The sequence below is a fragment of the Lemur catta genome, chromosome 4 (genome assembly GCF_020740605.2).
Source record: "Lemur catta isolate mLemCat1 chromosome 4, mLemCat1.pri, whole genome shotgun sequence".
NCBI classification, from domain to species: domain Eukaryota; kingdom Metazoa; phylum Chordata; class Mammalia; order Primates; family Lemuridae; genus Lemur; species Lemur catta.
Window position 1 is genome coordinate 108131315 of NC_059131.1, and position 23217 is coordinate 108154531.

Here is a 23217-nt window from a genome sequence, read left to right on the forward strand (position 1 = left end):
TGTTCCATAATTTTATATGGTTGATTTAAAATATATTTTACTTTTCTCTTTAGCAGTGGATGAGACTGCTGGAGACCCCGTGTTCAGGTAGGATCTTGCATATTTTTTAAAAATTATGTGTTCACTAAGGGAATACAAAGCAGAGAAACTAATATTTGATGAGTGTTCTACTATGAGCTAGATGCCATATCATGTACTTAACATTGATCATCTCATATAATCTCCACAAATACTTGCAAAGTACTTGTGCTATTCCTGTTTAGGAATTAGGCTACTGTGGTTCTGAAGTTGACTAATTGTCCCATGATCCCATAGCGAACAAGTAGCTGACCCATGATTTGACAATAAACCTGCCTGGCTCCCAAATCCCTACTTCTTCCCCTGAGCATATGATAAAGAACTGTGCAGCACTGGGATCCAGGTACAGGTCCAACTGAGATCGATGCAGAAAGTCAGATTTAGTTATACGTTAACTCTCCTCAAAAGTGTTCCTTAGAAGCCTGGTTAGTCAACAGCTTGTCCTGCTATGTTCAACAATTGCAGTGGTCATTGTTTTCACCATCGAAAGTTTGAGGGCAGATCTCACTTTGCCGTGGCCACAGGACCATAGGTTTAACATAAGCAAGACCAAGCAAGTCCTAGAAGGAGTTAATTTCCTGTAAGTGAAGGATGTCTACATGTATGCCATGTTTTGTTAATTACAGTTAGCGTCTACTTAGAGGATTTTTCTGATTGATCTTTCTACTTACTGACTTCCCAGTAAGCAGACAGTAAGACTATCCTCAGCTACTGCACATGCCTAGTTCATGAAGATTTTTCTTTTTTCCTAGCATCTTTTTTCTTCCTCTGTGACTTTTCTCTAATCTTGTCTTGATTTTGTTTTCTTTCTTCTCTGCCTTTTTTGGTATTTCTTTTGTTGTGTTTTTTTTCTTTCCATTCTGCCAGCTAAGTCTTCCACATTTTCCTATAGAGGAAATCCAAAGCACACAGAATTTCAGGATTTTAAGCAATCTTAAGAGACCAAGCAAAGTATTCTCTAGGAATTCCACCTGTGCTTAACATCCTGCCCTAGTAATTGCTCAGGTGGAGAACCTGAAAGTCAAAGAGATTAAAGTGACTCATTTGGAGATAGTGAGTGTTAGAAATGAGATGTGAGCTCAGGTTTCTTAATCGAAAGCCCAGTACTCTTCCTTGTTTATCATCCTGTAGGTGAGTGTTTTAATAATAGACAGTGGGTGTGGGTCTAGTGAAGCCAACGGAAAAGGATAAGAATGGAATTAGCTGATGAGCTCAGTGTTAGTGGATATGAATGGAATTAGCAGGGGAACACCAAGTTTGAAGAGAAACAACACTGGGTTGTACAGGAATGAGCGTTTTAGAAAAGAAATCAGAATATTGGAGTGTCTGAGAAGTTTGATAAAGATGAATCATAGGAATGAAGGACACAGGGAGTCGGGAGTTATCTAGAAGAGTATCTTAAAATAGAGGACTCAAAGGGAGTCCTGAAGGGCTTGCTGTTTTTTTGTTTAATTGGAGGAACTGACAGATTTGGAGGTTGCTATTGAAAGATGTTTGAAGAATTTTGGAAGAATCTGTAGAGCAGATCAGAATGTGGTATCATCTGCTTCCACCTCAAGTTACAGAGGACTGGCTGAGAGCCCCTCGATTCCTAGGGTCTGGAGGTTCCTGAAAGACAGATGTGTGTCCCAGGTCCGGTGTCTCCGCCACCTCTTTTCCCAATTCACTGATGTCCTTCCCATGTACATGTAGGGAAGGCAGGGGTGGGAATGGCTGGGAGATCCCTCATGGAGCTTCAGTTGGGTAGTTTGTAACATGTCTCTGCTAGGAGAGTGTGACTGAGCGTCCCTTTCACTTGTTTTCTAGGAGCAGGGAAATAGAGATCTCCTGCTCTTGGTCACTTGGGCCCATCCTTTCAGGAATCTGTGCTTTCTTAGGCTGAATATTTAGAGGTTGGAGACTGCCATGGAGCCCTGCAGAAGAGGGGAGGGATCTGGAAGTGGGAGCCCATAAGAAGGAAGACGTTTAGACAATACTATGGGAAATAGAAGTACAACTTCCAGGATTCTGTTTTTCCAGGAGTCTCTCTGCTTGGGTATCTGAGTGCCTGTGAATCTTTTGGGCATTATGTCCTCTACCCTCCTGCTTGAATTTTTCAAGAAACGAAGGGGTTCCCTAAGTACAAGGAAGACAGTTCTAATTACAGGTTAGAAGGAGGGGAAAACTAGGTGTGAAGGCTCACGCCTATAATCCCAGCACTTTGGGAGGGTTAGGCAGGATGATTACTTGAGGCTAGGTGTTCAAGAACAGCCTGGGCGGCATAGGTAGACCCCATCTCTTAAAAAAAAAGAAAAAATAGGCATTGGGTGGTGGTGCCTGCCTGTATTCCTAGGTAGTCAAGGGGCTGAGGCAGGAGGATCACTTAATCCCAGGAGTTTGAAGCACCAGTAAGCTATGATTGTGCCACTGCATCCCAGCTTGGGTGACAGAGTGAGACCATGTCTCTAAACAATTTGGTAAAATCTAAAAAAGGGAAGGGAATTAAAGGACCTTTCAATCATTCTGTCAGTTCTGGTGCTGCCTTGTTGCTATTGAGACTGGTCCTGCAGTCTGGGAAGGATTGACCTTTGCTACCAGGGTGCCCTCACTGACCCAGATCCCGCAGTCTTCATGGTGATACGTACTTAGATTTCAAAGTTATTTTTTTTTAGATCACATTCAAATGCTTAATTGCTCAGCCATCATTCCCAAAACACCAGTACTCTGCTCTGGCAGTCGGGCCTCATAGCTTTAGCCACACACATAGTGAGCAAGTTGACCTTTCCCTCACACTCAGAACTGTCTGTGGAGTACTCATGTTAGCCTAGACTTAGCCTAGACCTTTGAGCAAGGTCTCAAAGGTAATGGTCAGTTACCCTTTGAGGCCTTTGTCTGTCTTTTCTACAGCAAGTAGTAGTTGGGATTGTTCTAAAGTTCAGAGAGGTTCAAATAATGTTACAGGAAGAGATGAGAATTTCCTTACTTCTTTGCTACCACATCTGTATCCTGAGGGCCCTTTCTATCCCGTGTAGCACCTTTTCTTAGGTAGCAGACGTTCCCATATTGTCCTTCCCCAGAGTAGTGGTCACCAACTCACAGTTGGCCTGGCAAGTGACCTGTTTACTGTTAGCAATGAAAACCTCCCAAGGCACTTGCGTGTGTGTGTCATGTTCTAAAATTATTTTCAGATTCTTCCTAGCAAGAAAGCCATTCAACAGAATTCTCTGAATCTAAAGTAGAATAGTTGAATTTAACAGAGCCAAGCTTCATCCATGAGTCATCAGTATCCACAAAGAAAAGTAGGGCTTTGTGTTTGCTCCGGCAGCATATACACTAAAATTGGAACCCTGCAGAGAAGATTAGCATGGTCCCTGCCCAAGGTAGGCATGAACATCGGTGAAGCATTCCGTGTTTTATCCAGTCCCTGAAACATCATTTGCCCATTTGCTGACTTAGCTCCAAGGTAACAGTGTGTGTCAAGGCAAAAACAGGTGACACCCAATATTAAAATTGTGTTGGGACTTTCAGTACAGACATAGGCCCATAATATGATCTATGAAATGTCAATGGAGCTCAGTAGTGTGGAATGTTGTGTGCAAATATGTTGTTGGTAGTTAGAAATGAGAAAATGTCAACTTGCATTGCCTTTGTTCAACTTAAATAAAAATAGGGTTTTGCCTGCCACGTCAGTTGGAGACGGGCATGGAGATTAAGCATCATTCTAGCAAAGATCTGCTGATTCAGAGTTTGAGCAGGTAGAGGAGGAACAGTGGTAGTCCAAGTTAGGTTATGACATCCATTAATTTTCTGCCCTTGCTGTGATTAAGTAGCTCAGTAACAGTGGACAATTATGTTATCCCATTTACTGAAGTAATATTTATAATAAATTTTGTTAAAATTAAGAAACAGATGAGATTCCCTGAATTGCAAGCCACAAACAGTAGAACAAGTAATAAACAAGGGTGGGGCTTAGTAACATTTTTGAAAACTGTATCATTTGAGTATTAGTACCTATGGAAAACTACAAATGTGTTTTGTTTGGGATTCCAAAATCATTTCAGCCATAAAGTTCAAGGACAAATTATTCCATTGATTCCCTATCTTTCTGAGCCTTGTAAAACTGTTCTCTCATTAAATGTTGTTTTAGAACCCAGTGAACTAAGGCAGTAACATCCTTATTTTTAGAAGGCAATGAGCCTGAGAGAAGCAACTTGTCCAAGAACAAATAGCTGTTGCTTACAGAGAGCTAGGACTTCTTCTGAGTTCAGGACACATTGCATCATGTCAAGGGACCTCTGGTTAATTCACTGCTCTATACTCCCTTCATGAGTACTTCGCCTTTCTTTTCTTCTTTAACTAGAAGCTTAATAAGAAGTTTGTTGAGCTTACAAACTTGAGGTATATGGGATAATTAAAGATCTGTTATTATAATAGCTCTGATATTGTCTGAAATACTCTTCAGAATTTAATTTATTTGGTAAATGATTTCCATGTCAGTATTAAAATAGTAATTTTATTTATTACATTTTTAGAAATAGAATTCCCCAACAAATTTCAGAAGATAAAGAAGAAAAGATTCTGGAAAATCCTTCTGAAATTAGCAATCCAGGTAAGCCTTCTGACAGTGACTGCCTCTTTGGTGGGCGTACAATAGATACATAAGTAGGAATAGTGAAGTTTTGAGTATAAAGGAGGAGTTTAAAAGGTCAATGTGTAAACTGCATGCATATTTCTTCTTGAATGTTTTTTAGTAGTCTGGAATGCGGAGTTACTTTAAGTTAGGCGTACGTCATTTATTATCTCAAACAATATTGTCTGGAAAGAAATCATTTATTTAATTTTGGTCCCTAAAATCCTGTTTGATATTTTTGGCTAAATAAGAAAGAAGATTTTTAAGTTAGTATATTCCGTTTCCAGTCACATTATAATGAATTGCACTTGGTATAAAAATGCATCTTCTATTTAATTTTTATAATAAATGGTTTGCATTTAGTGAATAGTAGTTACAGTTGACCTTGAACCATGGGAGGGTTAGGGACGTCAATCCCCTTTCATCCGAAAATCTGTGTATAACATTTTACTTTGCAAAACTTTACTTACAGCCTACTGTGGACTGGAAGCCTTGTGATAACATAAATAGTCAATTAACACATAGGTTGTATGTCATATGTGTTATATATTGTATTCTCACAATTAGGTAAGCTAGTGAAAAGCCACTGTTATGAAGAAAATCATAAGGAAGAAAAAATACATTTCCTATTCATGAACTGGAAGTGGATCATCATAAAGGTCTTTATCCTCTTTATCTTCACATTGACTAGGCTGATAAAGAGGAGGAGGAATAGGAGAGGTTGGTCCAGCTGTGTCTGGGTGACAGAGCAGAAGAAAATCTGCATCTAAGTGGACCCCTGCAGTTCAAACACCTGTTGTCAAAGGGAGACTATGTATTTGTATTACATAGTGATTTGTGTCACAGAAAAGTAACTATTGTTAAAACCGAGAACTCAAAAATACCTTTCTGATAGCATAAACAAATGACAATATTAACTGCAAATTGTGGCCAGTGTGCAGCAATAACTAATAGGAGAATATTATTTTATTTATTTATTTTTGGAGACAAGGTCTCACTCACTCTGTTGCCCAGGCTAGAGTGCAGGGCCTAGAGTGCAGTCAGTGCAGTAGGATCATCATAGCTCACTGTAACCTCAGACTCCAGGGCTCAAATGATCCTCCTGCCTCAGCCTCCCGAGTAGCTGGACCTACAGGTGCATGCCACCAAGCCCAGCTTATTTTTAAATTTTTTTTGCAGAGATGGTTTCTTTCTTTTTTTGAGAGAGAGAGAGAGAGACTCACCTTGTTTCCCAGGCTAGAGTGCCATGGCATCAGCCTAGCTCACAGCAATCTCAAACTGCTGGCCTCAAGCAATCTTCCTGCCTCAGCCTCCTGAGTAGCTGGGACTACAGGTGCTTGCCACCGCACCCAACTACTTTTTTCATTCTATTTTTAGTTTGCTGGCTAATTTTTTCTATTTTTAGTAGAGATGGGGTCTGACTCTTGCTCAGACTGGTCTGGAACTCTTGCCCTCAAGGATCCTCCTGCCTCAGCCTCCTATAGTGCTAGGATTACAAGCATCATGGGCCACCATACCAAGCCAGTGGATTATTTTATAAAGATACCTATTGAATGAAGATGTCAGAAAAGCAATTCTTTGTTGAGAAGTACAGATTATGTTAGAAATCCGTATACCAACAAGGTCTCACTATTATTGAATTCATTCCCCATAGGTTAAAACCAAATGATATATATTTACTTCACTAGAACGAGATGTGTTCTCCTATCTGCTGGATAATTGTCATGATAACAGTGACTTTGTGTCCCTTAGCCAAACGATTTTCCTAAGAAATATTCCAGTAGCCCAACCGTGGGCTAAACCAATAATAATAAAAGTAGAGAAGTATTTCACAATAACAAAAATGCTACTGTGCTACCTAGGTGGGACACCTACATCCTTGTACAATCTGAGGTATATGAGGGCACCTTTAATGTAGTATATATTCATCAAAGAAATTCCATAATTTAGGTATTGTAAGTAGTAGGAGACAAAGGTCGAGTAGGCATAGTTTTTGTCTTTGAGGTGCTTGTGATAAGCTAGACCTGTTCCTGTTTCACTTCTGTGTTTCTTCAGCGGAACTGTCAAACCATTTTTATTCATCGTATTCACTTGCCCACCTCACAAATAGCTATCAAATGTCTTTTGGGTGATAAGTATTGTTCCGATATAACTAAACACGTACATTTTACAAATACAGTCAGGAACTTATTTTTATTGTTACTTATATTATTTACTACTTTATTCAGTGGTTACTGGGTGCCAGATGCCCTCTGGGAGCTTATTAATATAATCATCATTTACCTTGTACTTATCGTGTTAAATGTGTGCCAGACACTTTAAGTCTATCATGCAGAATTAATTCTTTAGACATTGACTAGGATTTAAGGTAAGCAAGGCAGAGTGAGTAGAAGTTTGCCAGGTAAAGAGGCAGAAAGATGGTGCTTGGCAGAAGGAACACCTAGCAGGATTGCACATGAGGTCCAAGAACAGCAAGTGCAAAAGCTGAGACTCATGGGTCAGATTTGCAAGGTTTTCCAGCAGTTCCATTTTCCTGGGAGTCACAGGATTAGAATTGAGTATGAGGGCATTGTGGTTATGGTGTAACGCAGGGATGGTCAAGCTTTTTCTGTAAAGGGTTGAGGTAGTATACCTTTTAGGCCAGGTGGTCTCAGTCATATCTATTCAACCCTGCCACTGAAGTATGAAAGCAGTCATAGATAAGAGGTAAGCAAATAGACATGACTGTGCTCCGACGAAACTTGGTTTAAATAACCGTGTGGCAGGGTAGATGTGGCCTGTGGCCTGTAGTTTGCTGACCCCCCCATGTAGAAGGTAGATGGAAGGTTACCATCTAATGAGACTGGAGGACAAGAGAAGGAAGCTTTTACAATAGTCAAAGCTGTAGTTTCCTTGTCACACAAAGCTTGGATTAGTAGCAATCTAGTGGTTACCCATCCACAGTGAAGGAAATAGTTAGGAAGGTCAGTTTATTCATTTTAAGACGTTGTTCTTTTTCTTGCCTTTTCCTTTTTTTACTTATTTTTTTTTTTAAACTTAAGAAGTAATGATAATAGTTGGTGGGTTTTTTCCCCCTGTGAGAGCCAGAAGTTAAGAGTCCATGCTGAATCTTGAAATAAAACCTTGGTGGTAGACATGTAAAGAGGAGTTAGAAGAGAAAGACAGTTCATATGATTTAGTGGTTATTGAATGTTCAAATTTAAGGGCAGAGAGAAATCTCAGCTGTCTGACTCACAGGTTTCCAGGTTATGCAGTCACGTTTAAATTGGACACGAGGAAAGAGTAGCAAACTGTCAGGTGTATAGAGAAGAGCAGCAGGTCAACAGGGAAGATTAACTGTTTTCTATCCATGTTGAGTTTAACGGGATATTCCTGTGGGATATTTTCAGTTGGTAATTGGATGATAGGCATTTCTACCAGGAGATGGGACCCTGAGGTTGGAGTCACAGACTTGGAATACTGTTACTGTAATTACCAAAGTCATAGATCTGAATGAGCTTCTCCTTGATAGGGAAGATGTAGAATGAGAAGGCGGCCAGTGCCAAAACCCTTGGCGCATCCACGTTTCCCAAAGGAAAAGGAGTCAGCAAAGAAGACTGAGCAGTGGGTAGAGAAATGTCGGAGAGGAATCAAGAGCAAGTTATGTTGTAAAGATTTTTTAAAACATGAGAATTTCAAGTAGGAGACTATAAATTCTGGCAAGTAAGATTACTAAAGCGAGTTGGAGTGAACTTTCTCATCTGTGGTGGTTCCCTTTTCAAAACAACAATTTTAAAATTGTAAGGTCTACTTTGTATGTGACTCGTACTTGTGGTGTCCAGATGTGGAAGGACACATCTTTAAGATGCTACCTAAAAGTTTTGTAACTGCAGCAGGTATCCACATAGGGTCAGGAAAATTGTCTAGACTGGTGAGTCCAATGTGCCAATATTACTCCAAAATTGTTAAAACCTGAAGATCACCTGTAAGGGGAAGTGGTGTCTCTCTTATCTGCTTGTTGTGGAAATGCTTGCTTTATACCCACGGCCTTGATGAGCTCTTGTGCACGCATTCTGAAACAAAACCTGGCAGCAACACTGGAAGCCACTGTGGAACACACATACCCTCCCTCTGACGTGGAATCGTAACACAGCCATTTTTGGACTGGGTTTCAAATTTTGGTCAGCAATGGATTACAGACCTGCAAGTTGGAGAAATTGACATCGTTTAAATACTTTACTGCAGAAAACTGAAAGAATATATGGAGGCAACTGTAAGGGGATATGCTGAATATACTGGTTCTCAGTACTTGGGGAATTCTGGTGACTTCAGTAGAAAAGTCAGTACCTGAATGTCTTCATTAGTGCAGTTCTCTTTCCATTTGCCGCCTTCTGATATCTCTGCTTTTCCTGCTTTCTTTTTAATTTCATCTCCAACGAGAAAATAGTGTGAGAACATATTACTAACATATGTATGTCTTACAAGTGTTTATTATTTCCTTTGAAGACAGTTGGCTACTTGTCCTAAAGTGTATCTGGTATTCTCTTAGATTCTAACGGCAAATGTCTGTACCACAATGACAGTGTCACTGATGGTGGGCTGCCAAGATTTTAGGTGTCTTCTGGGTTGTCAAATACTGTGTGTTCTATCTGGCATAGTTTTCATGTGAAATGCTTTTCTGGTATTATATTTGTTCGGAAGTTGGTAATCTGTGATTTAACTAGAATACTTGGTGGCTTGGATCACAACACTTTTAACCATCTATCTATATCTATATCTATATGTATATCTATATGTATATCTATATCTATATCTGTCTATCTATCTGTCTGTATGATAAACCCCCATTACCCTCGAAATAACTTGGAGGTCCAAGTGGTCCTTAATGGTCACAGCCATCTGTCTTGGAGCAGTGTGTAACTCTTCCTATGCTTCGGATGCAACTGTATGCACTTTTTGACTTGTTCTTTAAGGAGCCTCCTTTAGTAGGTGAACAGTGTTTTTAGTTTCAGAAGAAATGAACAGAAATCTTAGAAACGAATAAGAGGAGCTTGTGATCAGCAGTACAGTATTATAGCATATCCAATGATTGTATGTGATCATAGCGCACTGCAGGGTTAAAGTGTCAGCCTCAAGCAATACGCTCACTTCAGCCTCCTAATTACCTTGGGATTATAGGCCAGCATGCTATCGTAGGCTTTTAATGTTCCATAATTTTATATGGTTGATTTAAAATATATTTTACTTTTCTCTTTAGCAGTGGATGAGACTGCTGGAGACCCCGTGTTCAGGTAGGATCTTGCATATTTTTTAAAAATTATGTGTTCACTAAGGGAATACAAAGCAGAGAAACTAATATTTGATGAGTGTTCTACTATGAGCTAGATGCCATATCATGTACTTAACATTGATCATCTCATATAATCTCCACAAATACTTGCAAAGTACTTGTGCTATTCCTGTTTAGGAATTAGGCTACTGTGGTTCTGAAGTTGACTAATTGTCCCATGATCCCATAGCGAACAAGTAGCTGACCCATGATTTGACAATAAACCTGCCTGGCTCCCAAATCCCTACTTCTTCCCCTGAGCATATGATAAAGAACTGTGCAGCACTGGGATCCAGGTACAGGTCCAACTGAGATCGATGCAGAAAGTCAGATTTAGTTATACGTTAACTCTCCTCAAAAGTGTTCCTTAGAAGCCTGGTTAGTCAACAGCTTGTCCTGCTATGTTCAACAATTGCAGTGGTCATTGTTTTCACCATCGAAAGTTTGAGGGCAGATCTCACTTTGCCGTGGCCACAGGACCATAGGTTTAACATAAGCAAGACCAAGCAAGTCCTAGAAGGAGTTAATTTCCTGTAAGTGAAGGATGTCTACATGTATGCCATGTTTTGTTAATTACAGTTAGCGTCTACTTAGAGGATTTTTCTGATTGATCTTTCTACTTACTGACTTCCCAGTAAGCAGACAGTAAGACTATCCTCAGCTACTGCACATGCCTAGTTCATGAAGATTTTTCTTTTTTCCTAGCATCTTTTTTCTTCCTCTGTGACTTTTCTCTAATCTTGTCTTGATTTTGTTTTCTTTCTTCTCTGCCTTTTTTGGTATTTCTTTTGTTGTGTTTTTTTTCTTTCCATTCTGCCAGCTAAGTCTTCCACATTTTCCTATAGAGGAAATCCAAAGCACACAGAATTTCAGGATTTTAAGCAATCTTAAGAGACCAAGCAAAGTATTCTCTAGGAATTCCACCTGTGCTTAACATCCTGCCCTAGTAATTGCTCAGGTGGAGAACCTGAAAGTCAAAGAGATTAAAGTGACTCATTTGGAGATAGTGAGTGTTAGAAATGAGATGTGAGCTCAGGTTTCTTAATCGAAAGCCCAGTACTCTTCCTTGTTTATCATCCTGTAGGTGAGTGTTTTAATAATAGACAGTGGGTGTGGGTCTAGTGAAGCCAACGGAAAAGGATAAGAATGGAATTAGCTGATGAGCTCAGTGTTAGTGGATATGAATGGAATTAGCAGGGGAACACCAAGTTTGAAGAGAAACAACACTGGGTTGTACAGGAATGAGCGTTTTAGAAAAGAAATCAGAATATTGGAGTGTCTGAGAAGTTTGATAAAGATGAATCATAGGAATGAAGGACACAGGGAGTCGGGAGTTATCTAGAAGAGTATCTTAAAATAGAGGACTCAAAGGGAGTCCTGAAGGGCTTGCTGTTTTTTTGTTTAATTGGAGGAACTGACAGATTTGGAGGTTGCTATTGAAAGATGTTTGAAGAATTTTGGAAGAATCTGTAGAGCAGATCAGAATGTGGTATCATCTGCTTCCACCTCAAGTTACAGAGGACTGGCTGAGAGCCCCTCGATTCCTAGGGTCTGGAGGTTCCTGAAAGACAGATGTGTGTCCCAGGTCCGGTGTCTCCGCCACCTCTTTTCCCAATTCACTGATGTCCTTCCCATGTACATGTAGGGAAGGCAGGGGTGGGAATGGCTGGGAGATCCCTCATGGAGCTTCAGTTGGGTAGTTTGTAACATGTCTCTGCTAGGAGAGTGTGACTGAGCGTCCCTTTCACTTGTTTTCTAGGAGCAGGGAAATAGAGATCTCCTGCTCTTGGTCACTTGGGCCCATCCTTTCAGGAATCTGTGCTTTCTTAGGCTGAATATTTAGAGGTTGGAGACTGCCATGGAGCCCTGCAGAAGAGGGGAGGGATCTGGAAGTGGGAGCCCATAAGAAGGAAGACGTTTAGACAATACTATGGGAAATAGAAGTACAACTTCCAGGATTCTGTTTTTCCAGGAGTCTCTCTGCTTGGGTATCTGAGTGCCTGTGAATCTTTTGGGCATTATGTCCTCTACCCTCCTGCTTGAATTTTTCAAGAAACGAAGGGGTTCCCTAAGTACAAGGAAGACAGTTCTAATTACAGGTTAGAAGGAGGGGAAAACTAGGTGTGAAGGCTCACGCCTATAATCCCAGCACTTTGGGAGGGTTAGGCAGGATGATTACTTGAGGCTAGGTGTTCAAGAACAGCCTGGGCGGCATAGGTAGACCCCATCTCTTAAAAAAAAAGAAAAAATAGGCATTGGGTGGTGGTGCCTGCCTGTATTCCTAGGTAGTCAAGGGGCTGAGGCAGGAGGATCACTTAATCCCAGGAGTTTGAAGCACCAGTAAGCTATGATTGTGCCACTGCATCCCAGCTTGGGTGACAGAGTGAGACCATGTCTCTAAACAATTTGGTAAAATCTAAAAAAGGGAAGGGAATTAAAGGACCTTTCAATCATTCTGTCAGTTCTGGTGCTGCCTTGTTGCTATTGAGACTGGTCCTGCAGTCTGGGAAGGATTGACCTTTGCTACCAGGGTGCCCTCACTGACCCAGATCCCGCAGTCTTCATGGTGATACGTACTTAGATTTCAAAGTTATTTTTTTTTAGATCACATTCAAATGCTTAATTGCTCAGCCATCATTCCCAAAACACCAGTACTCTGCTCTGGCAGTCGGGCCTCATAGCTTTAGCCACACACATAGTGAGCAAGTTGACCTTTCCCTCACACTCAGAACTGTCTGTGGAGTACTCATGTTAGCCTAGACTTAGCCTAGACCTTTGAGCAAGGTCTCAAAGGTAATGGTCAGTTACCCTTTGAGGCCTTTGTCTGTCTTTTCTACAGCAAGTAGTAGTTGGGATTGTTCTAAAGTTCAGAGAGGTTCAAATAATGTTACAGGAAGAGATGAGAATTTCCTTACTTCTTTGCTACCACATCTGTATCCTGAGGGCCCTTTCTATCCCGTGTAGCACCTTTTCTTAGGTAGCAGACGTTCCCATATTGTCCTTCCCCAGAGTAGTGGTCACCAACTCACAGTTGGCCTGGCAAGTGACCTGTTTACTGTTAGCAATGAAAACCTCCCAAGGCACTTGCGTGTGTGTGTCATGTTCTAAAATTATTTTCAGATTCTTCCTAGCAAGAAAGCCATTCAACAGAATTCTCTGAATCTAAAGTAGAATAGTTGAATTTAACAGAGCCAAGCTTCATCCATGAGTCATCAGTATCCACAAAGAAAAGTAGGGCTTTGTGTTTGCTCCGGCAGCATATACACTAAAATTGGAACCCTGCAGAGAAGATTAGCATGGTCCCTGCCCAAGGTAGGCATGAACATCGGTGAAGCATTCCGTGTTTTATCCAGTCCCTGAAACATCATTTGCCCATTTGCTGACTTAGCTCCAAGGTAACAGTGTGTGTCAAGGCAAAAACAGGTGACACCCAATATTAAAATTGTGTTGGGACTTTCAGTACAGACATAGGCCCATAATATGATCTATGAAATGTCAATGGAGCTCAGTAGTGTGGAATGTTGTGTGCAAATATGTTGTTGGTAGTTAGAAATGAGAAAATGTCAACTTGCATTGCCTTTGTTCAACTTAAATAAAAATAGGGTTTTGCCTGCCACGTCAGTTGGAGACGGGCATGGAGATTAAGCATCATTCTAGCAAAGATCTGCTGATTCAGAGTTTGAGCAGGTAGAGGAGGAACAGTGGTAGTCCAAGTTAGGTTATGACATCCATTAATTTTCTGCCCTTGCTGTGATTAAGTAGCTCAGTAACAGTGGACAATTATGTTATCCCATTTACTGAAGTAATATTTATAATAAATTTTGTTAAAATTAAGAAACAGATGAGATTCCCTGAATTGCAAGCCACAAACAGTAGAACAAGTAATAAACAAGGGTGGGGCTTAGTAACATTTTTGAAAACTGTATCATTTGAGTATTAGTACCTATGGAAAACTACAAATGTGTTTTGTTTGGGATTCCAAAATCATTTCAGCCATAAAGTTCAAGGACAAATTATTCCATTGATTCCCTATCTTTCTGAGCCTTGTAAAACTGTTCTCTCATTAAATGTTGTTTTAGAACCCAGTGAACTAAGGCAGTAACATCCTTATTTTTAGAAGGCAATGAGCCTGAGAGAAGCAACTTGTCCAAGAACAAATAGCTGTTGCTTACAGAGAGCTAGGACTTCTTCTGAGTTCAGGACACATTGCATCATGTCAAGGGACCTCTGGTTAATTCACTGCTCTATACTCCCTTCATGAGTACTTCGCCTTTCTTTTCTTCTTTAACTAGAAGCTTAATAAGAAGTTTGTTGAGCTTACAAACTTGAGGTATATGGGATAATTAAAGATCTGTTATTATAATAGCTCTGATATTGTCTGAAATACTCTTCAGAATTTAATTTATTTGGTAAATGATTTCCATGTCAGTATTAAAATAGTAATTTTATTTATTACATTTTTAGAAATAGAATTCCCCAACAAATTTCAGAAGATAAAGAAGAAAAGATTCTGGAAAATCCTTCTGAAATTAGCAATCCAGGTAAGCCTTCTGACAGTGACTGCCTCTTTGGTGGGCGTACAATAGATACATAAGTAGGAATAGTGAAGTTTTGAGTATAAAGGAGGAGTTTAAAAGGTCAATGTGTAAACTGCATGCATATTTCTTCTTGAATGTTTTTTAGTAGTCTGGAATGCGGAGTTACTTTAAGTTAGGCGTACGTCATTTATTATCTCAAACAATATTGTCTGGAAAGAAATCATTTATTTAATTTTGGTCCCTAAAATCCTGTTTGATATTTTTGGCTAAATAAGAAAGAAGATTTTTAAGTTAGTATATTCCGTTTCCAGTCACATTATAATGAATTGCACTTGGTATAAAAATGCATCTTCTATTTAATTTTTATAATAAATGGTTTGCATTTAGTGAATAGTAGTTACAGTTGACCTTGAACCATGGGAGGGTTAGGGACGTCAATCCCCTTTCATCCGAAAATCTGTGTATAACATTTTACTTTGCAAAACTTTACTTACAGCCTACTGTGGACTGGAAGCCTTGTGATAACATAAATAGTCAATTAACACATAGGTTGTATGTCATATGTGTTATATATTGTATTCTCACAATTAGGTAAGCTAGTGAAAAGCCACTGTTATGAAGAAAATCATAAGGAAGAAAAAATACATTTCCTATTCATGAACTGGAAGTGGATCATCATAAAGGTCTTTATCCTCTTTATCTTCACATTGACTAGGCTGATAAAGAGGAGGAGGAATAGGAGAGGTTGGTCCAGCTGTGTCTGGGTGACAGAGCAGAAGAAAATCTGCATCTAAGTGGACCCCTGCAGTTCAAACACCTGTTGTCAAAGGGAGACTATGTATTTGTATTACATAGTGATTTGTGTCACAGAAAAGTAACTATTGTTAAAACCGAGAACTCAAAAATACCTTTCTGATAGCATAAACAAATGACAATATTAACTGCAAATTGTGGCCAGTGTGCAGCAATAACTAATAGGAGAATATTATTTTATTTATTTATTTTTGGAGACAAGGTCTCACTCACTCTGTTGCCCAGGCTAGAGTGCAGGGCCTAGAGTGCAGTCAGTGCAGTAGGATCATCATAGCTCACTGTAACCTCAGACTCCAGGGCTCAAATGATCCTCCTGCCTCAGCCTCCCGAGTAGCTGGACCTACAGGTGCATGCCACCAAGCCCAGCTTATTTTTAAATTTTTTTTGCAGAGATGGTTTCTTTCTTTTTTTGAGAGAGAGAGAGAGAGACTCACCTTGTTTCCCAGGCTAGAGTGCCATGGCATCAGCCTAGCTCACAGCAATCTCAAACTGCTGGCCTCAAGCAATCTTCCTGCCTCAGCCTCCTGAGTAGCTGGGACTACAGGTGCTTGCCACCGCACCCAACTACTTTTTTCATTCTATTTTTAGTTTGCTGGCTAATTTTTTCTATTTTTAGTAGAGATGGGGTCTGACTCTTGCTCAGACTGGTCTGGAACTCTTGCCCTCAAGGATCCTCCTGCCTCAGCCTCCTATAGTGCTAGGATTACAAGCATCATGGGCCACCATACCAAGCCAGTGGATTATTTTATAAAGATACCTATTGAATGAAGATGTCAGAAAAGCAATTCTTTGTTGAGAAGTACAGATTATGTTAGAAATCCGTATACCAACAAGGTCTCACTATTATTGAATTCATTCCCCATAGGTTAAAACCAAATGATATATATTTACTTCACTAGAACGAGATGTGTTCTCCTATCTGCTGGATAATTGTCATGATAACAGTGACTTTGTGTCCCTTAGCCAAACGATTTTCCTAAGAAATATTCCAGTAGCCCAACCGTGGGCTAAACCAATAATAATAAAAGTAGAGAAGTATTTCACAATAACAAAAATGCTACTGTGCTACCTAGGTGGGACACCTACATCCTTGTACAATCTGAGGTATATGAGGGCACCTTTAATGTAGTATATATTCATCAAAGAAATTCCATAATTTAGGTATTGTAAGTAGTAGGAGACAAAGGTCGAGTAGGCATAGTTTTTGTCTTTGAGGTGCTTGTGATAAGCTAGACCTGTTCCTGTTTCACTTCTGTGTTTCTTCAGCGGAACTGTCAAACCATTTTTATTCATCGTATTCACTTGCCCACCTCACAAATAGCTATCAAATGTCTTTTGGGTGATAAGTATTGTTCCGATATAACTAAACACGTACATTTTACAAATACAGTCAGGAACTTATTTTTATTGTTACTTATATTATTTACTACTTTATTCAGTGGTTACTGGGTGCCAGATGCCCTCTGGGAGCTTATTAATATAATCATCATTTACCTTGTACTTATCGTGTTAAATGTGTGCCAGACACTTTAAGTCTATCATGCAGAATTAATTCTTTAGACATTGACTAGGATTTAAGGTAAGCAAGGCAGAGTGAGTAGAAGTTTGCCAGGTAAAGAGGCAGAAAGATGGTGCTTGGCAGAAGGAACACCTAGCAGGATTGCACATGAGGTCCAAGAACAGCAAGTGCAAAAGCTGAGACTCATGGGTCAGATTTGCAAGGTTTTCCAGCAGTTCCATTTTCCTGGGAGTCACAGGATTAGAATTGAGTATGAGGGCATTGTGGTTATGGTGTAACGCAGGGATGGTCAAGCTTTTTCTGTAAAGGGTTGAGGTAGTATACCTTTTAGGCCAGGTGGTCTCAGTCATATCTATTCAACCCTGCCACTGAAGTATGAAAGCAGTCATAGATAAGAGGTAAGCAAATAGACATGACTGTGCTCCGACGAAACTTGGTTTAAATAACCGTGTGGCAGGGTAGATGTGGCCTGTGGCCTGTAGTTTGCTGACCCCCCCATGTAGAAGGTAGATGGAAGGTTACCATCTAATGAGACTGGAGGACAAGAGAAGGAAGCTTTTACAATAGTCAAAGCTGTAGTTTCCTTGTCACACAAAGCTTGGATTAGTAGCAATCTAGTGGTTACCCATCCACAGTGAAGGAAATAGTTAGGAAGGTCAGTTTATTCATTTTAAGACGTTGTTCTTTTTCTTGCCTTTTCCTTTTTTTACTTATTTTTTTTTTTAAACTTAAGAAGTAATGATAATAGTTGGTGGGTTTTTTCCCCCTGTGAGAGCCAGAAGTTAAGAGTCCATGCTGAATCTTGAAATAAAACCTTGGTGGTAGACATGTAAAGAGGAGTTAGAAGAGAAAGACAGTTCATATGATTTAGTGGTTATTGAATGTTCAAATTTAAGGGCAGAGAGAAATCTCAGCTGTCTGACTCACAGGTTTCCAGGTTATGCAGTCACGTTTAAATTGGACACGAGGAAAGAGTAGCAAACTGTCAGGTGTATAGAGAAGAGCAGCAGGTCAACAGGGAAGATTAACTGTTTTCTATCCATGTTGAGTTTAACGGGATATTCCTGTGGGATATTTTCAGTTGGTAATTGGATGATAGGCATTTCTACCAGGAGATGGGACCCTGAGGTTGGAGTCACAGACTTGGAATACTGTTACTGTAATTACCAAAGTCATAGATCTGAATGAGCTTCTCCTTGATAGGGAAGATGTAGAATGAGAAGGCGGCCAGTGCCAAAACCCTTGGCGCATCCACGTTTCCCAAAGGAAAAGGAGTCAGCAAAGAAGACTGAGCAGTGGGTAGAGAAATGTCGGAGAGGAATCAAGAGCAAGTTATGTTGTAAAGATTTTTTAAAACATGAGAATTTCAAGTAGGAGACTATAAATTCTGGCAAGTAAGATTACTAAAGCGAGTTGGAGTGAACTTTCTCATCTGTGGTGGTTCCCTTTTCAAAACAACAATTTTAAAATTGTAAGGTCTACTTTGTATGTGACTCGTACTTGTGGTGTCCAGATGTGGAAGGACACATCTTTAAGATGCTACCTAAAAGTTTTGTAACTGCAGCAGGTATCCACATAGGGTCAGGAAAATTGTCTAGACTGGTGAGTCCAATGTGCCAATATTACTCCAAAATTGTTAAAACCTGAAGATCACCTGTAAGGGGAAGTGGTGTCTCTCTTATCTGCTTGTTGTGGAAATGCTTGCTTTATACCCACGGCCTTGATGAGCTCTTGTGCACGCATTCTGAAACAAAACCTGGCAGCAACACTGGAAGCCACTGTGGAACACACATACCCTCCCTCTGACGTGGAATCGTAACACAGCCATTTTTGGACTGGGTTTCAAATTTTGGTCAGCAATGGATTACAGACCTGCAAGTTGGAGAAATTGACATCGTTTAAATACTTTACTGCAGAAAACTGAAAGAATATATGGAGGCAACTGTAAGGGGATATGCTGAATATACTGGTTCTCAGTACTTGGGGAATTCTGGTGACTTCAGTAGAAAAGTCAGTACCTGAATGTCTTCATTAGTGCAGTTCTCTTTCCATTTGCCGCCTTCTGATATCTCTGCTTTTCCTGCTTTCTTTTTAATTTCATCTCCAACGAGAAAATAGTGTGAGAACATATTACTAACATATGTATGTCTTACAAGTGTTTATTATTTCCTTTGAAGACAGTTGGCTACTTGTCCTAAAGTGTATCTGGTATTCTCTTAGATTCTAACGGCAAATGTCTGTACCACAATGACAGTGTCACTGATGGTGGGCTGCCAAGATTTTAGGTGTCTTCTGGGTTGTCAAATACTGTGTGTTCTATCTGGCATAGTTTTCATGTGAAATGCTTTTCTGGTATTATATTTGTTCGGAAGTTGGTAATCTGTGATTTAACTAGAATACTTGGTGGCTTGGATCACAACACTTTTAACCATCTATCTATATCTATATCTATATGTATATCTATATGTATATCTATATCTATATCTGTCTATCTATCTGTCTGTATGATAAACCCCCATTACCCTCGAAATAACTTGGAGGTCCAAGTGGTCCTTAATGGTCACAGCCATCTGTCTTGGAGCAGTGTGTAACTCTTCCTATGCTTCGGATGCAACTGTATGCACTTTTTGACTTGTTCTTTAAGGAGCCTCCTTTAGTAGGTGAACAGTGTTTTTAGTTTCAGAAGAAATGAACAGAAATCTTAGAAACGAATAAGAGGAGCTTGTGATCAGCAGTACAGTATTATAGCATATCCAATGATTGTATGTGATCATAGCGCACTGCAGGGTTAAAGTGTCAGCCTCAAGCAATACGCTCACTTCAGCCTCCTAATTACCTTGGGATTATAGGCCAGCATGCTATCGTAGGCTTTTAATGTTCCATAATTTTATATGGTTGATTTAAAATATATTTTACTTTTCTCTTTAGCAGTGGATGAGACTGCTGGAGACCCCGTGTTCAGGTAGGATCTTGCATATTTTTTAAAAATTATGTGTTCACTAAGGGAATACAAAGCAGAGAAACTAATATTTGATGAGTGTTCTACTATGAGCTAGATGCCATATCATGTACTTAACATTGATCATCTCATATAATCTCCACAAATACTTGCAAAGTACTTGTGCTATTCCTGTTTAGGAATTAGGCTACTGTGGTTCTGAAGTTGACTAATTGTCCCATGATCCCATAGCGAACAAGTAGCTGACCCATGATTTGACAATAAACCTGCCTGGCTCCCAAATCCCTACTTCTTCCCCTGAGCATATGATAAAGAACTGTGCAGCACTGGGATCCAGGTACAGGTCCAACTGAGATCGATGCAGAAAGTCAGATTTAGTTATACGTTAACTCTCCTCAAAAGTGTTCCTTAGAAGCCTGGTTAGTCAACAGCTTGTCCTGCTATGTTCAACAATTGCAGTGGTCATTGTTTTCACCATCGAAAGTTTGAGGGCAGATCTCACTTTGCCGTGGCCACAGGACCATAGGTTTAACATAAGCAAGACCAAGCAAGTCCTAGAAGGAGTTAATTTCCTGTAAGTGAAGGATGTCTACATGTATGCCATGTTTTGTTAATTACAGTTAGCGTCTACTTAGAGGATTTTTCTGATTGATCTTTCTACTTACTGACTTCCCAGTAAGCAGACAGTAAGACTATCCTCAGCTACTGCACATGCCTAGTTCATGAAGATTTTTCTTTTTTCCTAGCATCTTTTTTCTTCCTCTGTGACTTTTCTCTAATCTTGTCTTGATTTTGTTTTCTTTCTTCTCTGCCTTTTTTGGTATTTCTTTTGTTGTGTTTTTTTTCTTTCCATTCTGCCAGCTAAGTCTTCCACATTTTCCTATAGAGGAAATCCAAAGCACACAGAATTTCAGGATTTTAAGCAATCTTAAGAGACCAAGCAAAGTATTCTCTAGGAATTCCACCTGTGCTTAACATCCTGCCCTAGTAATTGCTCAGGTGGAGAACCTGAAAGTCAAAGAGATTAAAGTGACTCATTTGGAGATAGTGAGTGTTAGAAATGAGATGTGAGCTCAGGTTTCTTAATCGAAAGCCCAGTACTCTTCCTTGTTTATCATCCTGTAGGTGAGTGTTTTAATAATAGACAGTGGGTGTGGGTCTAGTGAAGCCAACGGAAAAGGATAAGAATGGAATTAGCTGATGAGCTCAGTGTTAGTGGATATGAATGGAATTAGCAGGGGAACACCAAGTTTGAAGAGAAACAACACTGGGTTGTACAGGAATGAGCGTTTTAGAAAAGAAATCAGAATATTGGAGTGTCTGAGAAGTTTGATAAAGATGAATCATAGGAATGAAGGACACAGGGAGTCGGGAGTTATCTAGAAGAGTATCTTAAAATAGAGGACTCAAAGGGAGTCCTGAAGGGCTTGCTGTTTTTTTGTTTAATTGGAGGAACTGACAGATTTGGAGGTTGCTATTGAAAGATGTTTGAAGAATTTTGGAAGAATCTGTAGAGCAGATCAGAATGTGGTATCATCTGCTTCCACCTCAAGTTACAGAGGACTGGCTGAGAGCCCCTCGATTCCTAGGGTCTGGAGGTTCCTGAAAGACAGATGTGTGTCCCAGGTCCGGTGTCTCCGCCACCTCTTTTCCCAATTCACTGATGTCCTTCCCATGTACATGTAGGGAAGGCAGGGGTGGGAATGGCTGGGAGATCCCTCATGGAGCTTCAGTTGGGTAGTTTGTAACATGTCTCTGCTAGGAGAGTGTGACTGAGCGTCCCTTTCACTTGTTTTCTAGGAGCAGGGAAATAGAGATCTCCTGCTCTTGGTCACTTGGGCCCATCCTTTCAGGAATCTGTGCTTTCTTAGGCTGAATATTTAGAGGTTGGAGACTGCCATGGAGCCCTGCAGAAGAGGGGAGGGATCTGGAAGTGGGAGCCCATAAGAAGGAAGACGTTTAGACAATACTATGGGAAATAGAAGTACAACTTCCAGGATTCTGTTTTTCCAGGAGTCTCTCTGCTTGGGTATCTGAGTTCCTGTGAAGGTTTTTAAGGGCTTGCTAGTTTATGTGGACCTGAATAAGATAGGACCTATATCGGGGAAACAATTGGATTTTATAATTTTTAAGTTTTTATTGTTTCTCAGAAGAGTATTCCTAATAACAACATATGCATTTACTGGTTTTTTTTCCCCCCTATATCGATTATCAGTGTGTATGCATTTGTTCTTTGAGTTTTGTGCATTTAACTTCCAGGCATTTCAAATGTTTTCGGGCACTCCTTGTGCTGTTTGTGGGTAAAGGGATGCAATGGGGCCTTCAGAAAGGGTTTCCATGGTGAGAGTCCAAGACTGCCAATCTTGAGTGATACAGATTAGTCTTAGAACCAGAGCTAGATAACGAAGAAGGGGTGGTATCTTTCTACCTTGTTTCAGGTTATCAGGTTTGTTCCAGTTCAGATAACACGAGTTATGTCCGCCATTAACTGGATAGGCTATTAGTTAAGAGAAATTATTCTCCGGCTCTGTCAATGTATTAGCTGTCACTAATCATTAAGGAACTAGAAGTAAGTTTTCATTGAATATTTCCAAGTTTGGGAGAGGCGGAGAGAAAAACAGGTAAGTAAAATTTTTCTTAAATCAGAGACTAAACACTAACTCTATGAAGAAATGGCATTTAGTGTAGTGGTAGGTGACCTTTTGCCTGATTCTTGTGTTTTATTTGGGAGTGGGTGCCCAGGTAAGAAATGGCCAATGTTTTTCTTTTAAGGAAATGACCTGGCTTATTTCTGTTGTTTATTTTTGCTGTAAAGGATTTCCATCAAACCGGATATTTATGGAAAACCAGATACTGACTCATTTTCTGAACACCTCGATGTTGATACCAAGGTAAAGTAGTCTCTCAAGGAACTAATTTTTTCACTCTGTATCTAATTTTCTATAGTGTTAACTCATAATATTTAGCAGTGGTCCACCTATCATGGTTTCATCTTGGTAATAGAAAGTTGTTCAGAGAACACCATTTGATAATAGGACCCCTTGAATTTTTTCTTTAAATTTTTACTTTAAATTTTTACTTTGGTAAATAAGAGAGGATTGATAAATACTTTTCAGGGGGTGGATCTGATTAAAAAAAGAATGATCCGGGAAATACAGAGTGACAGGGAAATTTTATTAGGTAAAGCTTTCCCATGGTAGAGGAAATATGAAATTTGGTCCAGGTTAATTTGCATACATGTCCTTACTGTTACTTTGAGGTCATACTGACATGACTGTTATAATACTTATGTCTGAATTAATCTTTAATGCATCCAGTTGCTTATTACAGTGATCACGGAATCTCCCTGGTGCCTTTTATTTCCAAAACTGTATAGCACATAGCATAAAGTTC

The 23217-nt window shown here is 39.8% G+C and overlaps 1 protein-coding gene and 2 non-coding genes across 7 annotated transcripts in view; all 3 read left to right on the plus strand.

Annotated features, from left to right (window-relative positions):
* Positions 1-23217, plus strand: part of LOC123637389 (ankyrin repeat domain-containing protein 26-like) — a 60681-nt gene that overhangs the window by 30357 nt on the left and 7107 nt on the right. For 2 of the 5 annotated variants that reach the window (XM_045550576.1, XM_045550578.1), the window contains exons 9-14: positions 54-87; positions 4590-4666; positions 9924-9957; positions 14460-14536; positions 19794-19827; positions 22640-22715. In XM_045550576.1, the coding sequence (XP_045406532.1) occupies positions 54-87; positions 4590-4666; positions 9924-9957; positions 14460-14536; positions 19794-19827; positions 22640-22715 (332 nt within the window). The remainder of the gene's footprint in view (positions 1-53; positions 88-4589; positions 4667-9923; positions 9958-14459; positions 14537-19793; positions 19828-22639; positions 22716-23217) is intronic. The other 3 variants (XM_045550577.1, XM_045550580.1, XM_045550579.1) reach the window with 3 other exon arrangements.
* LOC123637589 lies at positions 3367-3473 on the plus strand. The gene has a single exon (XR_006734953.1). It is a non-coding gene; the product is annotated as a U6 spliceosomal RNA (small nuclear RNA).
* On the plus strand, positions 13237-13343 carry LOC123637590. The gene has a single exon (XR_006734954.1). It is a non-coding gene; the product is annotated as a U6 spliceosomal RNA (small nuclear RNA).